This window comes from Sphaerodactylus townsendi, linkage group LG07 (genome assembly GCF_021028975.2).
Source record: "Sphaerodactylus townsendi isolate TG3544 linkage group LG07, MPM_Stown_v2.3, whole genome shotgun sequence".
NCBI classification, from domain to species: domain Eukaryota; kingdom Metazoa; phylum Chordata; class Lepidosauria; order Squamata; family Sphaerodactylidae; genus Sphaerodactylus; species Sphaerodactylus townsendi.
Genome location: NC_059431.1, coordinates 63,881,473 through 63,907,286, shown reverse-complemented (window position 1 = coordinate 63,907,286; position 25,814 = coordinate 63,881,473). Strand labels below are relative to the sequence as shown.

The window sequence follows — 25,814 nt, the reverse complement described above, 5'->3', positions numbered from 1 at the left end:
TCCACTAGTCTGTTGTGTGCTTCATGACCCCAGCTGGATTCAATCAGCACACAATGGAGGAAAAATAGGGCATTATAAAATTCAACCCCCTTACCCAATATTTGCCAAACTTGGGGCTTCTTCTGAGGAGAGTCAGCAGCAGCTATGTTGCAAATTTGGTGCTTCTACCTTAAAGAAACCAGAACCCCAGAAATATTCTTTATAGGCTATAATGGAGTCAAAAAAAGGGGGGGGATTTAAACTTTAAAGTCCTGTGGTTGATGCAAATGTGCTGAAATGATTTTTTTTCATTTAAAAGGGATTTCTTCCGTTTCTACAGCTGTAGCCAGCAATTGAAACATCAGTGTGAGAAAGAGTACAGACACCTTACATGGATGGCGACGACAGATTGAGATGCAGTTACTGTGAACTCATCCTTGTTTTTATTGTCTTGCCTTTATTATCTTTCATCCCTTTAAATTTCCCTCTCTCTGGCAATTTTAGCTCAATTGAGTGAAGCTACTAGTTGCTAAGATAATTTGAAGGCTGGAATGTTGAAAATTCAAGTGAGCTGTAAATCTTCTGAGCTCCTTAAGTACTAATTATACCAACATTTAACTCTCCTCATCTTACTCATTGCAATGAAGACCAGGAAGGCAAGGAAACCAGACTCCAGTTATAATTTAGCACTAAGTAAAAAAAACTGTAAACAAACTAGAACTGATTCCTTTGTTAACTCTCAGCACTCAGCTTCTTTTCCGGACGACCTCAAACTTACCAATAGATATACTGCCCTGGACTGCTCCCTGACTCATCTCCCAGAGTGTGAGAATGAGCCTGATTTTCCACCAGCACTACCAGAAGAAGCTCCCTTAACAGCTGATAAAAATCCAGTGATGTGTGGGATTGATCCAGAGACTCCTGAAGTGTGGTCCCTCTCTCAGAACTCCTTGCGAAAGAGGCTTTTTAAATGTCCAGAACCTTCAAATTACTACTTGCTAATTTTGCCTCAATAAGTGCCAAAATTGGAGCTTTTCACTCACTTCTTTGAACAGAAAATGTTAATAATGTGTTTAAAGACTTTAGGAATTTCCATGAGCCATTAACAACTTTTTTATTTCCTGATATTACCAACTCCTCTGCTCAGTATTTCCCCTGATACCTGGTTTGATTTTTTTCATAACCTATTTCAGGAAGTCATGAATAATAATGTGATTTCTTTGCCTTCTGTTACTGATCTCCCCAGTTGGCCCCCAGTTACAACTCAAGAGGAGTCGATACTAATCAAAGCGTTCAAGGGAGGGAAAGCCTCTGGCCCTGATCTCATTATTCCAGAGATCTTAAAGTCACATATAGATTGGTGAGTTCACCTTTTGGCCTCGCTAGTCACACAAATCAACAATTCCTGGTTGACTGCAGTGGTGGTTCCCATTTATAAAAAGAGTGATCCTACCGACTCGGTGAATTTTTGCCCTATTAGTCTTCTGTTGGTTATTGGGAAACTCCACGGCAAGCTGCTACTAGGGAAGCTTCAAACTTGAGCAATACATTCTTGTATTTTTGGGAGCTGAACAAGTTGGTTTTACAAAAGGGAAATCAACGCTTGATCACACCCTGGTTTTATACCATTTAGCCAGCAAATACTTGGGTAGCCCAAACAGTAAACTCTATGCCGCTTTCATTGATTTAAAAGCGGCTTTTGACACCGTTTCAAGAGCTTTACTATGGACTATGCTTGCTGCCCTAGGTATTGATAACAGACTTTTCTACCTAATAAGACAACTACACACAGGAACCAGTTGTCGTATCAAATACTCCCCTGAAGGCCTTATGACGGATTCCATCTCCACTTTCAAAGGGGCCAAACAGGGCTGCGTTCTTGCACCGACTCTTTTTCATTTTTATCTTAATGACCTCCATTCAGCCCTCTCTGCAGTTAACAGCCACACCCCCAAATTGGCTTCAACACATGTTCTAATTCTACTATATGCAGATTACATGGTTCTCTCTTGTTCTGGAGTTGGCCTTAGAAGATTGTTCAAGTAATGTGCGGACCACTATCATTCTACCAAACTGACTATCAACTATGGGAAAACCAAGGTACTGGTCTTTGCCAGACACCCAAGGAAGTATAAATGGAAAATAAACAACACCCCAATTGGACAGGTGAACTGTTTTAAGTACCTTGGTCTCCTGTTCTCTTACAATCTCTCATGGGTGCCCCATAGAAAGGCAGCAATAACAAGGTCTTCCAGTAGCACTTCTGCAATCATTCTTTTTTTTTTTTAGCAGAGGTCACTCCTTCATACCCGCAGCTCTAAAAGTCTTTAATGCAAAAATTGAATCCCAACTCTTATATGGATTGAATCCAATTTGAATTCAAGCTGTTAATCATTCTCTGAATTCTCTTCAATCTAAATTTTTCCACAAGATCATAGACTTCCTCATTGTGTCCCCTTTGCTGCCCTTTGTCTGGAGCTTGGCCAAATTTCTTTTGAATCAAAGGCTTGGATCAGAGCTTTTAGATTTTGCTGCGTATCCATTACTTACAATCTGACCATTCTCTGGTCCAATTACTACTTTTGGATACTCCAGCCAATTCCTGGATTCTCCTAATTGAAAAGAAAATTGAGTCTATCGGACTCCCTATTGATTCAACTGTGTTCTTTATCCTGTTCAGAAGCCTTTAAACTCTTTAAGGGCTGATTACTGGAATTTTCTAATTTATACACAGCAGCTATGAAAACCTGTTCACCCTTACATTTCTCAATCTCATTTGATCAGGGACAGATGGTTCACCATCCGTACTTTTTAACTAACCCAGGTTTGAGATGAGGTCTCACACTTGCAAGATTTAACATTTTTCCTTCTGCCCTTCTCCAAGGGAGGTTCAATAAATTAGAAAAGTCCCATAGATTATGCTCCTGTAATGTAGGGAAAATCAGGACCTTAGCCCATCAATTGCTACACTGCTCTAGGTTTACAGAAATTAGAGCTAGCTTTTGGGATCTTACTCCCCTGTTTCAAACAGAGCTAATAGATCTGTCTAGATTGTTATTGCTTTTAGATAACCAAGATTCTGTTTTTTTCTCATTCAGCAGTGAGTTTTCTTATGGAAATTATGCAGTCAGCTGTGATTTTATTCTTTTATTGTTATTCTTTTAATTTTTAAATATTTATTGGTATCAATGTCTATCAAGGCTAGTGAGTGAGTGATAGAGTACAGATAAACTAAAAAACGACTAGGATGTTTCTAGGATTTCCTGTCAGTGGCTGGCAACCACCAGGAGTCTTGGGGAAGCAGGTTGGGGGCATGGGAGCATAGTCAGCATGACAATGATAAACACTTCTGAGGGGGGAAAAATATAGGAATCACGTGAAATCTATGATGAAACCATAGAGTTCTTTGCAATGTGACAACAATTATGGATTTTGCCTGGAAGTGATGTAATGCTGTTACACTGATACCAATTTTTACATTATTTTTCTCCTCCCAGATGACAAGAATTGTGGCTGGTAGCAGATCTCCCATCACAGCAAGAGACCTGGCAACCCTACATGTGTCATTTGGTTTGTCCTAATAAAAGTTATTAGGCAGATTGTGTGAAAGGGTTTTACAGCCTTCAACAAAACTATTTTATGGCACTGCTAAGGAAGCATAACTCTTTAGCCACGAAGACTAGGAAACTATCCTTTTTTACCCCATGATCCACCCCATAAATTCTACACTTTTAAATTAATGTTGTTAAAAGAGATTACGAAAAGGCCCAAAATAACTGCATATCACTTAGCCTATCTCACTAACTGAACAAAATTGCAACCCCCCCACCCCACAAAAGCATAAATGGGTTACTAAGAAACAAACCTGTACTAGAAAAAGAAGAGGCGAAGGTCAAGGTGCAATAAGAAAGGCAATAATGGAAGATGAAAATTTTGCTGGAGCAAAGTCATGGACCGAACGGTTCAGTAAAGAAGAGTTGCCAGAATATCCTCTCCCCAAAGTGTAAAATTGTTAAACTTAAATCTAACCTTTTATTTTCAGAGGATTTTTTTTTTTGGTTTGGTAAAATGAGGATTATTTTTTTTTGGTTTGGTAAGATGAGGTTGATTTTGGACCAACTCATATATTTTGGAAGTGAAGGCATCCCACATTGAATCTGCCGTGCTGGGCCATAAAGGTCATAAAGTTTCTTTCTATTTCACTTGCTCAGTCAAGAGAACATTTAAAATATGCAGTCTCCAAATTGTTTATACATTATACCTTTATATTATGTTGAGTTACTCATCACATGATGGAACTAGTAATTTCAGGCCTTCTTAAACAGGAACACTTGTCAGATTATTACTGAAAATAACAGATCTTTCAAAAAACATATTTGGACTAGAAGGCAGAAGGGAGGAAATCATTCCTTCATTATATAAAAGTCATACAAAACTGTCTTCAAAATGTTCAGTTAATAAGACAGAGTCTATTTTTTTAAAAAAAATATTGTACACCATTTTCTATTTTTGAATCCCCTTCTCTAAGGTAACAAAAACATGTTCAGGAACAAATCTATATGGACACACATGAGGAACCTTCTATGTAAAATACACAAGGCTGGCGACACAGGATATCTAATTGTTTCAAGCATAATTACTACAGGAGTATCTGGCTAGATCAGGGGTAGGGAACCTGCAGCTCGAGAGCCGCATGCGGCTCTTCTGCCCTTGTACTGCAGCTCCACAAGCTGAGCCGCCGGCTTCATCCTTGCCTGCCCTGCAGGCAGCAGGGCGGGCGCACCAACTGCCCGCAGACGGCTGGGCCGCGCTGCAGGCTTCCCCTCTTGCCCGCCCCGTTGGGGCAGGGCGGGCACTTTCCCAGCGGATGGTGAGACCGCGCCGCCGGCTTCATCCTTGCCCGCCCTGCAGGCAGCAGGGCAGGCACACCAATTGCCTGCGGACGGCTGGGCCGCGCCATCTGGGTTTCTCTCGCCTCGCCTCCGACATTGGAGGTATGGCTGGCGGCTCTGGTGGCCGGCAAGAGGCTCCAGCCACACAGCTTCATCCTTGACCGCCCTGCAGGCAGCAGGGCAGGCGCATCAATTGCCCGTGGCTGGCTGGGCAGTGCCGCGGGCTTCCCCTCTTGCCCACCCCGTTCGAGTAGGGCGGGAGCGCCCCGGCCGGGCTGGCAAAGTGCTGCCACTGGTCTATGACCCTTGCCCGCCCTGCAGGCAGCAGGGCGGGCACATGCATGCGCTTCTCAGAATGAGTGGAGTAAAAGGTTTAAAAAACCCAATATATACAGTGTTATCTTTATTTTAAATGTCAAAAATTATTTGCGGCTACAAGTGTTTTCTTTTCCCATGGAAAACGGGTCCAAATGACTCTTTGAGTGTTAAAGGTTCCCTACCCCTGGGCTAGATGGACTCTATCCTCAGGCCTTGTATCATTAATGACCCTACTCACTTGCAGAATACTACTGAATTCTTGAGCCAGATTTCATAATCTGCACCACATCAATATGAGCCTGGACCAATATGTACATAATGTTCATTTTCTGGACCCAATTTTACAACTTCATGATGAACACCACAACCAACCAATTGCTATACATATACACCTATTTCCTGCTATCACCTTGAGGCCCCCACACAACCTATTACCTACAGCCAAAAACTACATTATAACTACATTTTTTACAATTTCTTGGACAGGGATATACATCTGAAGGCATGCTTGCAATTACAATATCCATCCAATGAAGTTAAAAAAGAAACAAACAAAGCCAAGCTGGTACATATTACATGATACAGCTGTTACAATAGAACACCACTGCTCTCACCTACAGCTTTCTACTCCAATCAGTTTAATGCATTATCAGGAAACTACAGCTCATCCTGAATAATAATACTTCTCTTACACTTGGGAAACAAGCCTTTTCTATTCAGATTCATAGACATTTATTAGAAATATACAACACAGGGAGAGTAAATCCAGTAGAGAACAGTAGAAGTAATATGGTCAGCAGCCAAGGGAACCTAATTCAAAACATGCAGCAAAAATTTGGCTACGATTTCTGTTATTTCAGCCTCAGGATTGTTGAGCATGAAAATCATCTTTGCATTGATAGGAAGATCCAAGAATCCAACTGAGAATCCAACCAAGGTTAAGGCAGAGAAGTCCGGCCTAAAGCTGTTATAAAGCTGGGCAGGAGAGCAAGATGTGTTCAAGGGAGTCAGAGTAAGTTGGGCAGAAAGAACAGTGTCGAACATGCTGAGGGATGTTTAAGAACTAGCCCTGAAGTAAAGACGATGGAAAGGAATTGCATCTTGCTCTTGAGAATGCCCATCTGAGTTTATGGCTAGGAAGTTGGTTCAGATAATGGGCAACACAGAGCTTTTGGGGAATAATCCCAAAGTACAAGGGTGAACAGGAACTCTGTGCCTTGCTCAAAATATATTGATATTCCTGTTCAAATTTAGTTGAAAATAAACCTCATTGGCAGTGAGCATGAGCAAAGAGTTCCAAGCAAGGTCCAATGAGGAGATCTTAGCCTTGATTAGTAGCCACCAGTCAGAGATCTGAAGTTCATGCATCACTAGTTGGACCAAGCTATGGGAGTTGGAATGGAAACAGAGGCACACCCAAAATTTGAAAGTGGCGACCGATACCCTGGTTTCCAGAAGGTGCTGTCCTGCCTCAAGGCAAAAGACTGCATAGGGTGGAACTTTAAATATTTTATATAGGAAGCTGGACTGCAACTGTTCAAGCTTGAATTTCCATGTGTGGATCCATATAGGAACCCCATACATTAGATGTTGAACCATTTTCGTGTTGAATACTTTCAAGGCCGCTGGGATGAATCTGCCACCTTTAAGGGTAAAAAACTTCAGAACAGCAGCAGAGGCATATTTGCTACCCTTCAGGGCCTTGTCTCTGTGTTTAGCCCAGCCAGTCTTATGTTGGAAGACAACCCCTAAGTATTTGAAGGATCTAACTTGCTCAATAATTGAGCCCTGAATAGACCAAGTCATAGGACTATGAGCATTTGAGAAAACCATCACCTTGGATTTTGATAGATTGATTGAAAGCCGATTAGCTATGTAGTTGTTACATTAGAGGAGTGTATTCTTGAGACTGATCTTTGAGTGGGACAGCAGAACCGCATCATCGGCATATAGAAGGATTGGGACCGGAACATTATCCAAATGAGGACAATGAGAATTTATGCTATTCAGGGCCGGGGCAGGATCATTGAGGAAGAGATTAAACAGAACAGAGGCTAACACACAACCTTGCTTGACTTCCTGGGAGACAATGATGTTGGGGGTTAAGTGGCCTAAAGGATTGATTCTAATTTGACAGGTGGGGTTTTTGTGCAGTGACATTATTAACATGAGGAGTCTGGGGTCCATTCCAAGTTTCATCAATTTGGCCTTTTCTATTTTACAGACAGCCTGCTAATCTAAGATAGATTCTTATAAACAATGGACCACATATCAGAAACCTAAACACAAGGATTAGTTTCAACAACAAACCAAGATCTCATATATACTCAGGCAATACAGTACTATTACTGGACATAAGAACATCAACTATTACTATACCATCTTGGACTGATTCACTTGTTCATCCTTCAATATATATGCCATTGTGTGTTAACAATAACCTTCTGCTATCTACATAGAAATAGATCAGTCCCTGTACAGGAGAATAAATGGACACAAATCTGACATAAAAATCACAATAAGAAACAAATATAAGAACCTGCTCTGAGACATACAATTAATCTGTAAGTCACAATGTTTCAACTAAATAACTTTCAGCAAATAACTCCAGGAAGACTCCAGTATGAAACAGCTGGACAGGAAGTTCTTGAAATGTTAAATATAATGTGTCTCCTCCCTCTCCCACCCCAGCCAAATGTATTTATGTCCTATAATTCTGACAATTTCAAGAAAACCTAGTTTCAAGGGAGCTAAAAAGTGAATCCTGAATCATGCCATTTTTTTCCAGAATGATTTGGACCACTTTAGCCCCTCTGCCATTAAAAAAAAAGCCTGGGGGGGGGGTCCCCTCTCTCATTCTTTCCCCCTCATTTATCTAACAGTTGGCCAGGCCACTGCTGAGCACCACCACCCCACCTCTGGGCTGTATTGGGGATTCAGAGGCAGCCACCACTAGTGCTGGACCACTGGATTCCAGGTAAATGATGGCAGAGAGAGATGGGGGAGGGGTAAAATCTAGATTTGGGTCTACTGGACCAGATTTTTTTGGGGGGTGGGGAATCCTGGATATTTCCAATATAGGAGTTTGTATTTCAGGCCCATTAGCTCCAAATTCAAAGTTTACTGATTTCTTTGGTACATTCTTAAGTAAGGACCCACTCATAATATCTGAAGAAGTTGATTCTAGTCCATAAAAGCTTATGCTGGAATAAATGTTTGTTCGATTTTGAGGTACTACAAACTCCTATTTTTTGCTTCAGCACAGTTTTCTACAATCTCTCGTCACTACAAGAAGCTATAACGGGGATATTATGTAGCACAAAGGGCTGTCTGAATGGGGCCCTGCAACTTGTATCAGGGCATTAAGCAGGGCTGCCAGGCCTCCTGTTGGCAGTCATACTTACCCACTGCCTTTCCCTTTGACAGTGGAAGAAAAATAATTTTAAGAAGTCAGTATCCTGCATGCTGCTACATCACTTCTGGGGAAAAAGCAGCCCCAGAAATAGTATTGGGTAGCCCTAGGAATCATTGGAAATTCTGTGGTAAAACCTGAGCAACATTCACTCCTTCAGAAATCCATGTATGTCATTGAACCAGCTTTCAGAACAGAGAAGGAATGTGGCTATGGAAGGAGGGACTGTGAGAATGAACAGGCCAATAATTACTGAAAAATGGGGAAGAAAATCCAAATCCTGTTTTACAGCTCAAGAAGCTGAAGGGTAATACAATGGTAGCTGCTGATGAACTTGAGAGTGATGAAAAGGAGGAGCACCTGATGCATGTACTGCTTCCTTGACACGCAAAAGCAGTGGCACCCTGTCTTGCAGACAAAGGATGGATTGCTGGTAGCTGCTAAGCAGGGGTGGAATGAGGGAAGGCAGGAGCAGCCATCAGAATCAACTCCCCCTCTCAACCTGAGCAGCCACATTCTCCATGGCCAGTAACAGTGGCTGGGATGGGGAAGTTGGGGGCATCCGAACTATCGCCAGCCTGAGCTATTGCTGACTGGAAGCTCCAGAATACTGGAGTTCTGTCCAGTATTTTCCTAACTTATTTACCAGACAGAAGGCTAGTACAGAACAGGTTGGCTTTTTCATCTCACCACTGGGGAAATATAATGACCAACTTGAAAATCTGTGTTTATGCAAACACTTGTTGATCCTGAACTATAGATGTCACTCAAGTCTTACCTCGAGGAACAAATGCAAAAGTCTACAACTATTGTTCTTAAAAAACAAGTTCATGCTAATGAAAACTACACTAAAAATACATTCCAAGAAACACAGCAGTTTGTAAAGAAATCCAGTAGTTTAAGTAATACTTCCTCATAAACAACAGACTATTAGAAAGTAAGAAATGAAAGGATGTATGTGTGTGACTATTGTAATTTGCTGAGCCTCTGAAAATCAACACAGGAAATATTTGTAGAGAGATCAACCAACATGATGAAATATTACAGCTCCATGACAGGATGTGTGTCAGTAATTACAACATGAAACTCTTCCTCTTCACCCAAATAAATGTCTTTCATTTGTGTAGGGGGCAAAAAGTTGACTTCAAGACAACTTAGAAAGGAAAAACATCTTGGGTGAAATCTCATTCCACAACACAGAATGATGAAAGATATATATTTTATTCAGTTTGTTGACCACATTTAAGCTTGAAAGTGTCCAACACATTTTACATTTTCTACAAAATCTCATATATGTATGTGCGCGTACACACATACATATGAATCTGCAGATATTATTAAATCAAAACCACTTTATATCAACTTTATTATTATATCTACAATAATCAATCTTAGTGAAGATTGGAATTTTAAAAATTTATATACTCTAAGAATGTATTCTATTTTAACCGTATTTCATTTTATCTGTTGATAACCACCCCGAACCTGACTTTTGTTAGCCAAATACCCACAAATTTGTAATATTAATAATTAAAATATAACCAAAGTGGGTTGATAATTCAGGCTGATGGCAAATTTGGAACTCTGGCATGGCATGATGGGCACAGCAACAAAATGGCTGCCATTAAATGGTTGCCACATAAAATGGACCTGGCCACAAAATGATTGCCACAGCTTCAGAAAAACATTCACTTCCCATGCATGCATAGTTGGATATAGGGCACTGTTTTAGAGCATTTCCTTTTGTTAGAATAACCAAAATCACATTATTTGACAATCATAGCAATGTAGGAAGTTTCCTAAAATCTAGCTATTGAGATGTATCACCATACTTTCTACCATTCACTTTGCAATTATATTGTAGTTTTGGTCCTATTTTTGCTTTTGCTTTTTTTCCCAATGTGTAAGAAGTTAAGTAAGTAGTTACTGGGTGATGTTCCCCTTACGTATCCTACAGAATTTCTGCAAGAGGCAAGAGGGAGAAGAAACTGGTATATCATACTGAATTCTTTAGATAAAGGATGGGATAACATATAAAATATATTTATTGGTACATATAATTTAGTAGGGTTTTTTTCCCAAAAAGAAAATTCACTACAAATTAAAAGATGTTTCATTGTACTTCTATGTGTTTCTGTAAATCTCGAGGCCACACACCACTTGCGGTCATACTGGAAAACTGACTACCCAGAATGTATCAAGTTCCACAACACTAGAGTGGTTTTATGTATAACCAGTATCAGTGGTCTATAACATCCAGGATTGCACTGGGATGAGTAGTGTGACCATTTTTAGTTTCTTTAAGTTAATACACAAAATTTAATAACTCATGTGAAGGGGAAAAATTTTTTTTGCTGAATATACTAAATATTAAAATTTTTATTATTATTTATTCAATTTAGAACCCCACCCTTCCCGGCCAGAACCGGGTTCAGGGCTGCTGGCATACATACTTAAAACACAGTCTTAAAACAATATTAATACATTAACAGTTCAAACATTCTCAATAATTACCCTGATGGTGATTTAACATTTTCCCCACATCTCAGCCCCAGCTCTCACCTTGATTTTATAAGATCTTATAGATGAGAAAAGGGGGGACACCAGCCCAGGGGCCAAGATGACACTATTAATTGACTAGAGAACAAAATAAAGATTCATACTTACAGGCTGAGGCTGTTCTGCAATACAGCAGTTGAAACACAACCAGAACTCACTCATGGTTAACAGTTCAAAGTGCAATGCAGGGAGCAAGACACAAAGCTCCAAATCTGTGCAACAGTTGCACTTCCAAGCACTTAAATCAATGCACCGTGGTCTCACAGTCAATAAATCAGAGCTTCTTCTGTTATGTTTTCCCTTTCACGACACAAAAGATGTGTGTAAAAGTAATAGTCCTGATTCAGGATATTGTCCACAGCATCATAAAAATTAGATGTTTTCCCTCAGTTCTTGTATTGCATGAAGTAACCTGGAAAAAGAAAAGAAAAAAGATCTGTGTCAGACTGATTACAATCCTGTTGCTAAAAGTCGTAATTTAAAGGAGTTCCCAAGGAGCAACTCCATGTACACAACAATCTACGTTCTACACTATTATTTACAGAAGACTTGAAAATGAAAAGTTCCTTTTTTGAACAGTAAAGTCAGCAAGGAAAAAAATCTCAGCACACAGTGGTCTGATTTCTTCACTCCTGCTCACTTTTTCCATGAGCTTGTAAGAAGACATTCTATATGAAAACTACATGGAAACACAACATAAAATGCTTGGTACAAAATACTTTAAAAGTTGGTCTCATTTCTTAATGTAATCACTCCTGCAGTGTGCACACTCCACATAACTGCTGTCTGTATACTTCATGTTCCAAGTCTGTTAAGCAACCTAAACCTTCATTTCAGTAAACGAAGCGGCAAACAAGCGAGCTCTGTACTTTTGAAGCTTGTGTGCTACCAGAATAGTTTGTTGCTGTTTTAAGTCACACTTTTTAGGGGGGGGGGGGATGCCTGAAGTTCATTTCATTACCTTAAAAGGTTTTAAGCTCCTGCAGCATAAAAACTGACACTCAATACTCTTTCATGAAACTAAAGAGTTCATGTCTAACCTGAAACTGTGAAAGGGCAGTGCAGCATGGTCTTCGTGCTACCTGTCTTCACTTGTAAACCAAGGGCAAGTTATATTACAAAGACAGGCAGATACGGAACACTCGAATGCAAAGTTAGGACCCATTTGTGACATTTATATAACATTATGGCCGATTATGCACAAGATATTTGCTGCATGGTGGATGTGAATGTCCACTGTGGCAAGATTTTTTGTATGGATGTATTTCCTCCAGCCACGCTTTCACTTTCCACTCTCTCTGCAGCAAGCAAATCCACTTATAGCACAATTTTAATTTTGCTTTGCTGCCAGAGCAGAACAGATTTGCCCCAGACCCCTCCCCCAATCCATGACCAGCCCACTTAGTTTTATCCCCCATCCCTCACACTGCTTTGCATGCTTCTGCCTCACCCACCTCCCTGTTGCCATCTATTTTCTACTTCTTTGCCCTGCCATATCATTTCTGTTGCCTATAGCCTCCCTATACTTTCCTATCTCTAGATCTTTAAAATTTAAAAATAATAAATAACCACATTGATAGATTGATAAATTGATACTAACACTTAAAAAATGTAAAAATCAAGCAAGCAATCAGTAATACCAGACAACACTGGGAAAAACCCATCTTGATACTTGGGTTTACAGCACATTGGGAGACAGATGATTGTGAACCTGGGAAGCTTAGAAAACAACAGTTTAGTCTGTCTCTGTGGTTTTGCAGTTTGCATGCAACCACTGCTTTCCTCTTACTTCCCACCATAAAAGACCATCAGTGTTTGGGCAAAGGGTACAGATGCTGTAATTAAGACTTTTCTTTAATAGCTCGCCAATAGACTGATAAATAGATCTATTGATAAGATTAAAGACAAAAATTAAAGATCATATTAAAAATTATAGCACACATGTGCGATAGAGAACCCTTGAAAAATGCCCCCCCCCCCCGATGCAAGCAAAAAGTCAGCTGATGGGTAATGCCTGCCCTGCTGCAAACAGAGCAGTGGATAATAATTCTGAACATGCACTGAAACAAAGATTCCCTGGCCAATTCTCTTTGAACTTGCATGAACCTCTCCATGCATAATCGGCTTATTATTCTAATTTAAGAATTCTCAAGAAGAGAGGTTCTTCCATACAGAGGTTACAGACTATTATTAGTAACATTATATATTTTTATTCTTCTTTCACTCTTCAAATGAGGTATGCATTATGGGCAATCATCTGCACTGCTCCTCTGTATTGTGTGCCCATGAAGTAAGACGATTTTTATAGCATCTATATCCAATGAAAAAAATGATGCCTCCCCACAGAAACATGGGATACACATATTTTGAGCAAAGAAACACGGGCATGGAAAAAATTTCTTTACCACATGAATTAGGGGAGAAGTGAAGGAAGTGGAAGATATCTTCCCAGGGAAGGGAAGAGTTGAGAATGTAAACTTTTTGATCAGCCTCCTATTTTCGATTGTGTGGATAATTTATGGTACAATAACTGGAATAGATTATGCCTCTTTTCTTTCCTCAAGTCTATTCTATTGACAGTGGGTGGTAAAGAAAGCCTATAGCACTGTTCATATTTTCAGAACACAGAGAACCAATCTAATAAATCTGTGGCTAGCACCTTTTTGTTTCGAGTCCAGAGGGACGTTTGCTTGGGACCAACTGCAATTCCCATGAAACATGGGAAGCCTATATTTGCCTCCATCTTCAGGACTCAATACCTCCCAGAAGTGGTGTATTTGTCTGGGGACAAGGGGTACCCCATGTCCCCGGACACCCCCCATTTGGTCACGTGGGGGGGGGGTGCCAAAATTTCAGGGTTGTTTGTGTTTTTTTCCATTTTTTAGTGTTTTTTGCATTTTGGCCTAAAGGGGGGCGCATTTTTAAAGCTAGCAGCATCAAAATTTCAGGGTATCACTCAGAGACTGTCCTGATTAATTATACCACCCAAAGTTGTAGTAAGGAGTTTAGTTTAGAGACACAGGTTATGGAACTCATCAAATGCATTGCTTATCTCCTGTTAACTTCCATTTGAAACAATGGGGGATGGGGGCACCCCCTTTATCATCAGGACAGTCTCCGGGTGACATCTTGTAAGTTTGGTACTGCTAGCTTTAAAAATGCACCCCCTGCAGGCCGAAAAACACCAAAATACCCAAAAATGTCCAAATACCTTGCATTTGGATTTGTTCATATTTGGGCAGGACATATTCAGACAATTTTTGTCCGAAGATAACACCCAAATTAAGCCAAGATTCTGTCCAAATCCCCAGGTATTCCATTTCATCCTGAATCTCCAAGCCTAGAAAGTGATGCTTTTGGGGGGGGAGGATTACCCCCAAACAGCATAGCACTTTCAATTTTTTTTTCTTCCGAGGAGTCCCCAGATTCTCCCTTTAGAGTGCGTTTAGAATAAGAATCTACTTGAGCTCTCAGGTTTTAAACACCAGTAAAAGTGATGCTATTTAGAATTGAATTTCACGCAGGAGTGTTTTGTGAAAGATGATGCTGACTGAGGCGTTTTCCTCCCACATTTGGGCAAAATGGGAAGTTGCCCAGAATTTTTACCAATAGAGCAAAGACTGCAGGTTCATTTGGTGGAGTTTTTTCCTTATTTTTCAATTATTTTTTCAGTTTTTGGCCTGCAGAGGGCGCAGATATTAGGCTAGCAGCACCAAAATTTCAGAGATTTTTTTGGGAGACTCTCCTGATGATGATACTCCACAGGTTTGGTGAGGAGTTTGGTTTAAAGGGAGTCCAAAGTTGCTGGACTCCCAAAGGGAGTACTACATCCCCCATTTACTTCAATAGGAGCTAATAGGAGATAGGGCTACACCTTACAGGGAGTCCATAACTTTGGACCCCCTGAGCACTCAAACTTCACCAAATCTAGATAATTATCATCAGTAGGCACCTCATAAAGATATAGCGAGGGAATTTTGGTACTTCTTATCTTAATCAATGCATGCCTGACAGCAGGCACCCCTAAACTTCCCCAGATTTTCCTTTTAAATCCACCCCCTTCCTGCCAGTACTTGTTTTTCTTTCTTTTATTCTCTAATTGCCTATTAAAGGTTATTTATTTGTTGTATTTGTCATCCTCCTTCCTTCAGCATGGATTTACCCAAAGGAGAATCTGAGGTTCCTCCATTTAAACGGTAGAAGTGATAATCCTTGAGCATCCCCTGCTTTTGAAAGCTATTTGTTTATTTGTTTGTTTGTTGTGTTTCAATTTCTATACTTCAGATCCCACAGAGAATCGGAAGTGATGAAGAACAATATAATATAGACATAAAACAGGAGCAGATCCAATACAATCCTGGCCATAGAGGCTCAAATAAATAGAATCATCTTAAAATTACATAAAAACAGCTGGCTAATAGTTCGCGTTACCGACAAAAGGCGTCCAGGCCTCCAGTTTCAACCCACCACCCAAGAGGGGGGCGTAGGCCCCTCAATGTGCAGGCTCTGATGCACCATTACCCAGAGGGCAAAGGAACAAAGTAGAAGCAGTAGGACCCCCAGATTCTCCGCTACAAGGTGGATTTAAAAGGAGGAATCTAGGCTCCTTAGTTTAAATACCATTGAAAGTGATGCTGTTTGGAGGTGGATTCCAGCATCACTTGTTTATACTAGGGAGCCCAGATTCTCCTTTTAAATTCATCTTAAAAAAGAAGGAGAAATCTAAGGTCTAAGTTTAAATAACATTGAAAGTGATGCTGTTTCTCCCAATTTAGAGGACTGGAATTTAACTTCCATAAAAGCGTTGTTTTTTTTCCATAGCAGTGTATGTATCAGTAATGAAATATTTTTGAAAACTTGATTTTGAAGATGGCACCGAAACTATTTCTATACTATACTAATGGCATAGCTACATTTAACAATATTCAGATTTGTGAGTTGGAGCATGTTCTATAATGTGATGGTGACTTTGAAACTATCTGGTGGAAAAAGTCATTGTTTGGTCATGGTGGGAGAGGGTGGCCGCCCATGGGGGGGGGGCCTCAACTCAGGTTTTGCCCAAGGCTCCAGTTCGCCTAGGTACGCCACTGGATGCTGACATTTGTTTGGTAAATGTTTTGCTGGGGGTGATTTGTGAGAGATTTACATGCTTAATATCCACTTGCACTGGCTTGGAGTTGTTTCTCAGGCTAACAACCTACCTCATAGGGTTGGTGTGAGAACAAAATTAAGAAAGAGAGTTGTTGGGGAGAGAGCCATGTTTGTTTTGCTGGGGGTAGGAGGTGTTTTGTGAGCTGGTGCAAAAAAATCATTGTTTGGTCATGGTGGGGGAGGGTGCCAGCTCTGGTTTTGTCCCGGGGCTCCAGTTTGCCTAGATTCACCTTTGCCTCCCAGTCAAGCATAACAACTTTTTTCTAAAGCAGTATAAATACTACTATAAAGAATAGCCTAATTGTATGGAATGCAATAAAGTTAGATAAGACATATAGTTATTACAAGACTCCAAGAAAGGGAATCATGTGACAGTACAGAATATTTGAATTGTTAAAAATTAACTTTTATTGTTTTTGAAATCTAAGGTACTAAGAAACTTATATGTAGGAAGTACCACCTTGATAACTCCAGATTTTAGACAACTGAAGTGCTAGCTGCTCCTAGTATAGGAGAGAGGAGAGGGATGACAAAGTTTTGGAAGAAACAAGATGGCAGAACAATAAATGCAAGGGTGTTTTTTTTAAATGTACCACAACTGTCTAGGTCCGTGGTGGCGAACCTTTGGCACTCCAGATGTTATGGACTACAATTCCCATCAGCCCCTGCCAGCATGGTCAATTGTAGGGGCTGATGGGAATTGTAGTCCATAACATCTGGAGTGCCAAAGGTTCGCCACCACTGGTCTAGGTCTATGTAAAGTTCAACTAGAGACTGCATAATTCATGGAGAAAACAAATTTCTTAAAAATTATATAACTCAGATAATACATTTAATGGGAAGTTAATGTTCAATTGGATTGCAATTGTATCTTCAGTATGTCCTCCTTGCTATTCAACTCTGTATTCCAAAGTATATTTAGGCCTTATGATTTTGAGATGGAAGGGAAATACAGCAAAAACCTGATCCCCGCCACTCCAAATGAGTGAGCTCATTGTGGCCTAGCCAGTTTACTCCAGCCAGCCACCCTACCCCGGCTCTGGCCAGGTACCCCACAATGCCAACTACCCCCCTGCACCAATCTGGGCTGGTGAAGCTGTTGTGGGCTCACCAGCTGAGAAAACCATCCCTCCAAGCTTATCACCTCCCTCAGTGATGATGAGGGCTGGCAAGGCTGCTTTGGGCTCACCAGCTGAGCCAGCCAGCCATCCCCCTCCCATCACCAACCACCTTCCGTAGGCTTGCCAGCTGACATAGCCCCTCCCCTCAGTGCCAATCTGGGCTGGTGAGCCCACTGCAGGCTTGCCACCCCCACTCAGGACCTGATCCAACCAAGTCACAATTTATGTCATATCTGGGAAATTCATTGCTTCATAACAAATTAGTTCAACACCCCCGCTTTCGAATTTAGCTTTAGCTTCTACTGGTAGAAATGAATTTTCATGGTATGTAAATAAATACAATTTCAGTACTGACTCCAATGTAGTCAATATTTTTTACCCTGATTCAAGGTCAGGGGATTCCTGTTTTTTTTGTTTTTTGTTTGGTTAGCAGCCCAAGGGATCATCCATGGTGCTGATTGGACAGACCTTGTGAGCATCACAAAGCTAACTTCTTCTGAGGTTTGGAGCAGTTTTGCAAGCAACAGAACAAGTGTTTAAGACTGTTCAAAACCCTGGGAAATAAGGAGTGCAGAGCATATGTTTGACCAGATAAACATACAAAGAGCACAACAAAGAACAAAGCATGTGGGAGAGAGACACCTGGATTAGTAATTCCACCCAAGGCAAGGAACATGTAGAATTAATCCTTTATTTTCCTTAGATTTATGCAATGTTATTCTACTTCCTTTCTATAATAAATAACATTATCATTACAAAGTTTACACAAGATTTTCCTCAAGATATTGTGTAATTCTTTAGTTAAATGCTTAGTTAGAAAAGGACTTTATGACCAAATGAGATCAGTGCAAGTTAGAATTTCACATATCACCACAAAGCACAAGTGTTACAGGCTTTTGGTATGGCTCATTTTATGATCCATGATAAATCATCTCACTAATATCAGACGGGCTGCTAGCACAGTTAACAGAGATTCCATGTTAAGATGCTGTGTGGGTTTGGACCAATGTTTCACTCCTACACATGTATAATCAAGAGTTAAAGGCAATCATAAAGAGCAATGTCCTTTAATTTAATTGTTTCTATCCTTATTTGGTTATACTTTTTGGAAGTTATTCAAACTATACAGGTACATGGGGTGCTATTGGACCTTTATACAGGTTTCTAATGTTTCTATTTCAATTTCTGAATTCAATTATTTATTAAAACATTGATATCTTTCCTCTTGGCTCAAGCTAGGTTCAAGCTAAGTTCTCCTTAATCAGGCAGCATTTTAGTCACTAAATCTATGGTTACTAACCTTTTAGCAAAATATGAAACTGTTCCTCAATTGCACCACTGGAGCCAGTGTAGTACTAGGTTTCCAGACTAGGATCTGGAGCATCTGGATTCAAATCTCTACACTGCCATGAAGCTAGGGTTGCCAATGTTCAGGTGGGGCATGGAGGGTTCCTAGAATTACAGCTATCTCAAGCTAACAGAGATCAATTCTCTTTGAGATAATGCTGTTTTGGAAAGGGAGTGATGACAACTGTGTGGCATTATACTCTGCTGATGTGCTTTCCCTCACCAAACTCTGTCTTCCCCAGGTTCCACCCCCCAATTTTCAGGAATTTCCTAAACCAGAGTTGGCAGCCTTACATGAAGCTCTCCGACAACTTTTAGACCAGAGATTTCTTTCGGCCTAACTTACCTTACAGATTTGTTGTGAGGATAAAATGAGGGAGAACAAGCTCCCAATAAAAAGACAGATAGTTAGGTCAGGCAATCCAAGGTCTATTTAATTTTGTGGAGCATTTTCCCCCTTGTGATTATTAATTTAACAGTAGTTATATAACTTGTGATTATTCCCCCCTTGTGATTATTAATATAACAGTAGTTATATTATAGGAGGAAGCTCTAGGAAGCCTTTTGTAAGGCAATGTTCCTTCCTAGGAACACCCCAATTGTAAAAGATTGCTTGTTCTTATTTGACTAGAGAGCCTATTGCAAGCAGACAGATTAAAATCAAACTGAAAGTTTGTTTCTCAGACAAAACCACCCAGCAACTGAATATCAAGGTCATGAGGTTAGGTTTGAAAGTGCCCCTTTTGGAACAGCTCTGCCTGCAAGTTATTTAAAACTCTCCTCCTTGTTCTCTGCTTGCCACACAACCTTGCTGAAAATTTGATTACGGTATTTGTGCCTACAAAAAATCTCCATAACCTCTTCACAGTCTCATCAGTTTTTCTCTGACAGAAGTTCTAAGCCTTTAATAACTAGAAATTCAAAGTAGTGTCTGCCTAGTTGAAATTCTGTTCCATAACAGTAATTGAGAACTTGTAGCAAGTGACTGCCATCCCCTTTTAACAGGCTATGTTTCTGTCTCTTTGGCAGTAGATAAATATTCAGAAATGTAGCTGTTGAAGCTAGCAGAGAGAGGTGGTGGAAAGAAGACTGTTGATGTCTCAGGTTGCTTTCAAAAGGCATAAAACCAGTATCTTAAGAAGTGTAAACCTGAAGTGCAGGATACATTTCTTATTCTGGGGAAACAACAAAAGAAGAGATGTGTTGTAGTGCAGGGACAGGGAGCGCCAGAGGGGGGACAGTGTATATTTGTCAAGGAAATTTTTCTGACATGCTGGTTCATTCCAGTGTCAGACAGGCAGCTTTGTTCTAACTCTCTGTAATTTCCTTTCAAAGAGCTAACGTGTGTGATCTTTCGGGAGTATAGAGAAGTGCTTGGGCCTGAATTTTTTTTTAAAATAATCCAAAGTAATCTTTTAAAGCCCTAAATTGCAGTCATCATTAGGTGGGTGGGCTTGTAGCTCCCCATCAGCGAATTTAAGAGGCACCCACAACACTCAGCCATGCTACCCCCGAGAGATCAGTAGCAATAATTATGCTAGTCAGACTCAGAGTTTAGAATTGCACTTTATTGGAAAATTCCATCTGTCATGGAAAAGCAGGACTCCCAACTGTCTTACATCTAAACAGCAACAAGCGTAAAAAGGTCCCTCAAAAAATGGAAAATCTGCTGAGGTCCTAGAACTAATTTTAAAAAGCAGCTACCAAATTAAATTGTTACTATTTTTATTATTGCTTTCTTCTGCGTGGAATTATATGAAAAGACATCTAAACATATTCACTGTAACAGGGGACAGAACATGATAAGCCAGAAGTGTTAAGGACAAGAATATTAGAGAGCAAAGCACAGTGAAAGGATCAAGCCTTTAATGCTGCATTTTGAGACATAGCACTTTATACACAAGGCAGCACTTGCCTAGTCTAGACTTCACAGATTAATGAAGGCCCACTAGATTACTGTCTTCAACAAGAATAATTGCAGACAACCATTTTTAATTGGATTTTTTAACTATTATATAAATATAGCAATGGCATTACAAGTAAAGCAGTCTTACAATGTATTGCTAATCACATTATACCCCTACCTTATTAGCCTGATTGAAGAATTTATTATTAACTAGATTTATGGCCAGCACAAAAGCTCAGGCTGGGAGAAGCTTTCTTATCTTCTTCATCCCCATAGCTGTACATATGGTGAGGAAGAGGATTAATATTCCCATTTTATAGAGAAGGGAAGCCCTGTGGCACTTTTGTCTGCTTTTAAAACTTCGCCTTCACTTTTGCCTGGCTCCTGTAGCTTGTAACTAAGAATGGATTTATCATTCGCCTTGAAGAGGGGGAGAAGGCAGAGAAATTTTCAAATGTTTTGCAGTGGTGGACAAAGAAATAGCTCATTCCTAGGCTTATTCATTTTCCTCTGGTATCTTAGCAAAGTGCAGAACTGAAGACTTTATTTATGACACCTTTTCTGGCATTAATTGGCTACAGTCACCATGCACGTTTATCAGGATCTCACAGGGCTGCTGGCAGACTCGCATATGAGTAGAGGCCACATGGAAATTAATGTATGCAAACTGGCTACTCCTTGCTGGGCTGTATATATATCATATTTTATCCTTCTCTTTCTCCAATGATCTCAGAGTAGCATATGTAGCTCTCACGTCTTAAATTTTATCCTTACAAATTATCCTGCAAGGTGGGTTAGGCTAAGAAAAAAATATATTGGCTGAAGGTCATCCAGTGAATTTTATGGCTGAACTTGGCCCAACACTGCTTCACGATATATGAAGTTATTGTAAATTTACATTGTATGTAATTTGTAATATCTAAATCCATTGCAATGTATATTGTTGTGGTAGAAAATAGCAGTATTACACTGCATTTACTAAAAGTCCCTCCGAGTAAATGGCATCCTGTGAATTAGCCTCATGGGATTTCAGAGAAGCTGGGTTGGAACACTTGTGCTATCCAAGTAAATCATATTTGCTTTAGCTTCCTGTACAAAGACTATAACAACAAATATATTGTTTCTCAAGATTTTTTCTCACACCTAAATCAAACCCCTTTAATTAATTGTCACAATACAGAAAGAAAAAAAATACTGCTGGAGACTGTCATCTATAACTGTGAAGCAGGGAGAAGTGAATGCATTGGTGAATGGAGAACCGAGATTATTTTAGAGCAGCAGCAGGTCTGTGTGATGAATGTAACCCCAAATAAGAAATGTTGGGGAAAACAAGGGTTTTGTCAGAACCCCTTGGGCTCCTGGTCCTCTGACAGTTTGGCTCTGAACATAAAGGTCCATTCTGCACAGAAAAATAAGACATTGTGAGAATGCTGAAAAAGGCATCTGTGGGAGGATGTTCCCTCAGCTTTTGCCCCAAGACGTCCTCAGGATGCCTTATTTTTACTCAAGACATCTTTTTTGGAGAACACTTTAAAATGCACCTTTTTTCCCTAAGCCGCCTGCAAGACATCTCCTGCCTGGCAGAGCTCAGAATGCAGAGCTCAGGAGATGTCTTATGTTTCCCACCTGACCATTTTGCTCTCTGGTCAATTTCTAGCCAATTTCACCCTTTGCTTGTACCGGACATTTTGTGTGCAGCTGAAGGGATTCTCCCTACCTCCATTTGCTGAAGGTTGCCCCAGGTCGTTTGTTCTGCAGGCCATGATCCTGGGCACCCTTTCAGTCCAAAAAGTGCATAGTTGTACTCAGCTCCTCCTGCTGATTCAGGCAATATATACTTTTCCTTTTTTAAAAAAAAAAAATTCCGATGAGCTCTCTCTGTAACAATGCAGGCATTAATATGAGAGACTCAGCTGCTCAGAAGATATCTCTACCTCACATTGAGAAGCATTGGGTAGATCTGCCCTCTGGAGATGAAAAGGTTTTTTTTTTTGGTACTGCACAGAAAAACCCAGTCAATCCACAAAGGGCAAGTCTACCCAATACTTCTCAATGGGAGGTGGACAGGTCTCCTGAGAGGTTGAGATTCTAACATTAGTATCTCTGTAGCTACAGAAATAGCTCATCAGAAATTTTTAAAAATAGGAAAACTACATACTGTCAGAATTGGCAGGACGAGTTGGACAATTATGTGCTTTTGAGGCTGAAAAGACATCCAGGAACATAGCTTGCAGGGCAAACATCCTGGGGAAACCTTCAGCAAATGGCGGCAGGGAAAAGTCTCTTTAGCTGCACACGAAGTTTCCAGCATAAGCTGAGGGTGAAACTGACCAGAGAGGAAAGCAGTTGGGCAGGAAAAAGACTTTTCCTTCTGACACCTTTGCCATCAGGAAAATACATCAGCAGCCACCTCTCTTTATGATATCCTCAGACATCTTATTTTGGGTGTACAGAGTGAAAAGAAGCAGTCGCCTCTTTTTCATGTATTTTTCATACTGTGTGGAATGGACCAGTGACAGCTGAAATATACGTAGGGATGAAATACGTTGCTCTATAATCACAGACCAAGGCCAGCATTCTCCCAGTTAAGATAACAGGCTCACTTTAAAAATCAATATTTCTTGCCTTCTGGATGCTCCATTTCTTTGCTGCAACTGCAGACAGGAACTGTGGTAATAGGGCTGTTGACTATTGTGAATAGCAGATAAAAAGCCCAGAAAACCACAGGAAGAAGAATGGCTGCAGGTGCTGATGCATCACATGAACTTAACTGTTTTACTTTCTTAAGTCTGGACTGTCTGGGCTGTTTTTATTTTCTGTAAGAGGTGTGCCATGGGTGAAGTGGAAGAAGTATGCGCAAAACTTCCACCTGGATTGTGATGGCTATTTCATATATAAATGAGTTTCTGATTAGAAATAATTTTATTGCAAGCTTTGTGTTTATGTTCCGATAAAAGAGTAATGCAATTTCTAACACCTCATCTGTGGTTTTATCACAGGCAACCATGGACTGATAGTAGGATCTGCAAGACAAATATGTTTCAATATTTCCATATCCTGCCAGAAAGTGTCATAAACCTACTTTTAAAGTTCCAGCTATAGGAAGCCATGGTACTTAGTTTGAAAGACTGAGCAAGGCTGTTAACAATAGGACATTGATTCATAGGGTCCCCATGAGTCAGAAGCAACCTGATGGTACTTAACACACACACACAGCCAGCATGCTAGATGGCACTTTCTGCAGTACATTTTTTTTTTTGGAAGGGTTCAGATGCAACACTTCCCAAAACTTCAGAGAAAGTCACACTCCAGCCTGCCTTACTGGGAAACAACATAATAAATTTGACCAAGCTTTGGTGAAATTTTACATTTTTGCATTCCTGAATGTATAAATAAAATTCGCATTGACAGTGAAGAGATGATTCATTGTAAGTGTTGCTTTTCTGTCAAATGCATACAATATATTCCATGAAAAAAATCACTTGTCAAGATAACCTAAATCCTGCTTGTACTCTAAGTTCACCGACTAGCACAAACAGCTATGAAACTGCGAAGACAAAGGCCCCTTCCGCACACGCAAAATAATGCATTTTCAAACCACTTTCACAACTGTCTGCAAGTGGATTTTGCTATTCCGCACAGCTTCAAAGAGCACTGAAAGCAGTTTGAAAGTGCATTATTCTGCATGTGCGGAATGAGCCAAAGCTATAGCATAGGTGAGCTGTAATGTATAAGTGTGAACATGTAATGTTACTTATCATAATGAATACTTGAGAAGTACCTGACGAAGCAATGTTATTTTGAGACATCTACCACAAAAACAGTAGTTTTAAGAGCACACAAAGAGCCCTGTGGATTGGACAAGAAGCCCATCTAGTTCAGAAGATTGTTTCACACAATGGCAGCTGCCCTGGAATGCTAACAAAGCACAGGAGTCCTGATGTTTTCTCCCATCACCAAAATTCAGTGGTTTGCTGCTTCTGTATATGGAAGTTCACCATGGCTAGTAGCCATTGATGGACCTCTCCTCTATCTGTCTTACCTGTTCTTAAAGTAATGAATCCCTGATAGATTTACCTGACTAGTACATAAAAATAGTCTGGAATGCCATCTGCAACAGAAGCAACCCTGCCTACCTTGCTCCACTTGTCAGCAGTTCCTCTTTCTAGTCAGCTTCAGTGCTAACCAAGACCTTTAACTATGTACCAACTGAGAATCACGGTCATTAATTTAAAAGGTTAACTAAGTAGAACCTCAGGTTAATTGAGTAGAATCTCAGTACCACCTCTCTTATCTTCATGTAGAGCTTGAGTACTGAAGATCTGACTATGATTACTTATTGTGTGATTACCACCATTGTCCAACATTACATTTTCTGAGGACTGATCCAGATCAAAAAGTTCTGCTGCATCCACAATAATATTGACTTTTGATCTCTCTTTTAATATCTGAATATGCATATGCAAAATAGCTAAAATATTTTCAGTGTTTCCTACATGGTAAAGCCCTTTATTAAAAGTATGAATGTGATGTGGAAGCCCCAGATGCGGCATTCAGTCACATTTTCTTGCTACTTTCTCTGCAATGATTGGACGATTATGCTGTCTGGTCATGGTAAATCTGTATTTTGAATTGTAATATACTTCTGGGGGCATTATAAATAGTATTGCTTGATAGCAGGGAACTAATGAGAAAAGCCTGCAACTGAATAGACAAGTGACTTGGAGTGGGATAGAGAAACCAACCAAGTACCAGTAATTTTTTACTTTAAGTGTTGGAATCCCTAATAACAATTTGCTACCAATACCAATATCATTTTCATGGCAGGCAGGAATTGTGGGAAGGATTCTGCTGAAACATGTGGTTCTTCTACCTAGAAGGGAGAAGTATAGAAAGCTGCCATGCCACGGTAGTAAATGAACTGCTCCAATAATTTAGTCTTCTCCATTCTTCCTCGTGAAGCCAAGCAGCCCGCATAGTCAAGTCTGTCAAGTACCTCACAAGCCACAGCACATGGCATGTCAGCAGTGGTGGGATTCAAATAATTTAACAACTGGTTGTTTGCAAGCACCATTTTAACAACCGGTTCTGCCGAAGTGGTGCGAATCTGCTGAATTCCACCACTGCAT

The 25,814-nt window shown here is 40.2% G+C and overlaps 1 protein-coding gene across 4 annotated transcripts in view; it reads right to left on the bottom strand.

Moving 5' to 3' along the window:
* Positions 1 to 25,814, bottom strand: part of CDC42SE2 (CDC42 small effector 2) — a 75,484-nt gene that overhangs the window by 8,844 nt on the left and 40,826 nt on the right. For all 4 annotated transcript variants that reach the window (XM_048502861.1, XM_048502858.1, XM_048502859.1 and 1 more), the window contains one exon: positions 11,269 to 11,572. In XM_048502861.1, coding sequence (XP_048358818.1) covers positions 11,269 to 11,322 — 54 coding nt within the window. In that variant the 5' untranslated portion in view covers positions 11,323 to 11,572. The remainder of the gene's footprint in view (positions 1 to 11,268; positions 11,573 to 25,814) is intronic.